Genomic DNA, 2871 nt, shown 5'->3' with positions numbered 1-2871 from the left:
GTGTTGTCATTTCATCCTTCATGCAAAACACCTTTTTTATTTCCTTTTTTTTTTAGTTTGCAGTATGTTGCTCATGTGTATGTTAGGTTGGCCTTTGTCATTACAATGCCTAGTTTTTGCGTGTTTGGCCATAGACAAAGCGAAACCTTATCCAGTTGAGCCAGACTTATTCTACCCATGTGTTTGTGGAGTTTGAGGATAGAATCCTCCTAAGACAATTACTTAGCTTCAGCCTGCCATGCTCTGTATACAACTCGCATTCTTCAGTTTTGCACTATTATTTTCAGCTTATGCCCTTAAATTAATTATTCGCTTTTGACGCACAATTCAACAAAGTGAGTGGGACCTTTCATTATTATTTTCAGCAGCACTGTATTTTTCTTTCTTGTCCTGTTTCTCATTACAAATACTTGTTTGTGCTATCCACATTAGGCAAATATGACAATGATATACATGTCGATTTTGATCTTTGCAGGATTCTAGTATCTGTTTTTTACCAAAAAGAAGAATATATTAGCACCTTCTATGTCATGAAAAGGATGGAGAGTTGCATAAATTATGTTTAAAAAGTTATGAATAGGAATTTTAGTTGTATGTTGCTTTACCATTATGCCATCATTTCTCATTGAAATATGATTTAGGCATGATTAGCGCAATGATGTGATTAGATTCATGTGGATTCTGAATAGCTAGTGCTACTAATTGTTGTGCATGAATACAAATTCTAGGATAAGCACAAGTTTGATTACTTTACTAGAAACACAATGTTTTTGCTTTTTTGGAGAAAGAAAATAGGTGGAGGCCAATTCTTCATCAGAAAAGGAATGGCAGCTCAGTGTCTCTTCTTGGTTTCAGCCAGTGATTGCCATTATGAAGCCTATCCATTTCAATTCCTTATCATGTCAAGGAAGGGGGCCAAAATATAATTACCATAATCTCATCTGGCCCCACATCTCTGTGCCCTTGGCCCCACCAATCTCAGACACTGCCACCCAAGTGCAGGAGACTGCCACTTTTGTCTATTGCTAGCTATAAAGGTCTCAGTCCATAGCCATCAAGACTTGAATGATATCTGAAATCCAAATAGAGCCAACCACAAGCAGGAGCTTATATTGAAGCACCACCAGGCCTTTTCCTTTCATTCTTCTGCATCAGTTTGAGCTTAGAAAGAGAGAAGAGCTGCTGGCAATGGCAAAGAGGGAGAAGAAGCTGCAATCCTCGTCTTTCACCCACCGGTGCCGGCTGCTAGTAAGTGAGCAAAGGGCAAGATTCTACATCCTCCGGCGATGCATCATGATGTTGATTTGCTGGAATGAAAGAGACTAGCTAGCTCATATTATACATAGAAGAGTTATAGATTGATGTAGTTTACTGCTTGATATTCGAAGATAAGCTTTTAGCTCTAGAAAATTTGTGTCTGAAGCCATACAGCTTGTCGATATAATGAAATAGAATTATCAAGGAATGAGTCTGATGGCTGTTATCTTTCTTTATTTGTTTTTTATTCTGAAATTACCTCCAACCTATATGGTTTTTGATATAAAGAGCCAAACATGACTTCTTATAGTATAGAAGAGATTTGTAGGTGTACTTTACATTTTGTAGATAAAATCTCTGGAAAATTAAGGTGTTATTCTTTTGATGTTACTGGTTTTTTTGTGTGTGTGTGTGTGTATTTGAAGGATTTCTTCTCTTGTTAATTAGGCAGCTATTCTTGTTATCTGCTGTTTTGTTTTGGATGTATACAGTAATTGTTTGCTAACATTATTTGGTGTTCTAATAATTAATACAGGTGATTCATGTTAATGACATATTCCTGTTTATTAATCTAAGAATCATTTATATTATTTGACTTAAACCAAGCGTACGTTTTAAAATGTAAATTCACTCCATTAAATTAATTTAAAACTCTCTCTTATTTGGATGAATGATCAAGAGATTACATTTCTATTCATATTCATGGCCTTGAGTGACATTAATTGGTGTTCAAAAATATTTATTATATTTTGAATAACTATCATTTTACATTTAATGCAAACTTATTTATTATATATATTATATTTATTATATTACACAATATATATACTGCAACAGTGTGTTATCATTTTATACTTATTATATAGAAGGAGAGAACGGATGGATGGATCGATCGATCGATGTATCAGTAATTAATTAATTAGCACTGGTAGCCGGTGGAGCTCTGGCCGCAGTAGTTGAGGAGCAAAGTGACGCCGCTGGTGGCATTCATGGGAGTAAGCGGGGCCGAAGACGTTGGCGTTGAAGGCGGTGCAGAGGCACACCTCGGCGTCGAAGGAGGCGAGGCCGGCGATGAGCGTGCAACACGGCGTCCCCGCCGGCCTCGGCAGGTTCCCGAAGTTGACGTTGACGAGGCCGCCGAAGAGGCTGGAGCAGACGCTGAAGCCGAGCGCGTTAACGGGGCAGCGGCCGGAGGGCGGCGCCATGGGCAGGAACAGGGCCGCGCCGCCTGTGAACAGGGCGGAGCAGAGCAGGGCGAGGCAGAGGAAACCGGCGGCGGATTTGGACAATGCCATGTTGTTGCTCGACGAAATGCCACTTCGACTCGATTTCAGTTGATGGAGAGGATATGATGCTATGAGAATATATAGAGCAGCTAGCTAGCGTAATAATTAATTAACCGATATATGGATCCATCCATTTAATTAACTAATTGTAATTAAGCCCTTTTAACGACGTTTTTAAGCTTTTTAGAAGACACATAAATGTCGATTTAAAAAAAAATGCTTTTTTTTATAAATTGAATTGATCATTTTCAAAATTAAATGTTCAATGACAATTTTTTTCTAAATACCGTATAGAACTAAAATACCGATAGAACTGTTGTCTTTTCTA

The 2871-nt window shown here is 38.1% G+C and overlaps 1 protein-coding gene across 1 annotated transcript; it reads right to left on the bottom strand.

The window, feature by feature from the left end:
* Positions 1–2027: 2027 nt before the first annotated feature.
* On the bottom strand, positions 2028–2594 carry LOC141825680 (pEARLI1-like lipid transfer protein 3). The gene has a single exon (XM_074713066.1). The coding sequence runs from the start codon at positions 2550–2552 to the stop codon at positions 2169–2171; it is 384 nt and encodes a 127-aa protein (XP_074569167.1). The 5' UTR covers positions 2553–2594; the 3' UTR covers positions 2028–2168.
* Between the last annotated feature and the right edge of the window lie 277 nt (positions 2595–2871).

This window comes from Curcuma longa, chromosome 3 (genome assembly GCF_044706935.1).
Source record: "Curcuma longa cultivar G26 ecotype Majalengka, Jawa Barat chromosome 3, ITB_CL_G26_1.1, whole genome shotgun sequence".
Taxonomy (NCBI): Eukaryota; Viridiplantae; Streptophyta; class Magnoliopsida; order Zingiberales; family Zingiberaceae; genus Curcuma; species Curcuma longa.
Note: the sequence above shows the minus strand (reverse complement) of the source record. Positions and strands in the feature narration are given on the sequence as shown.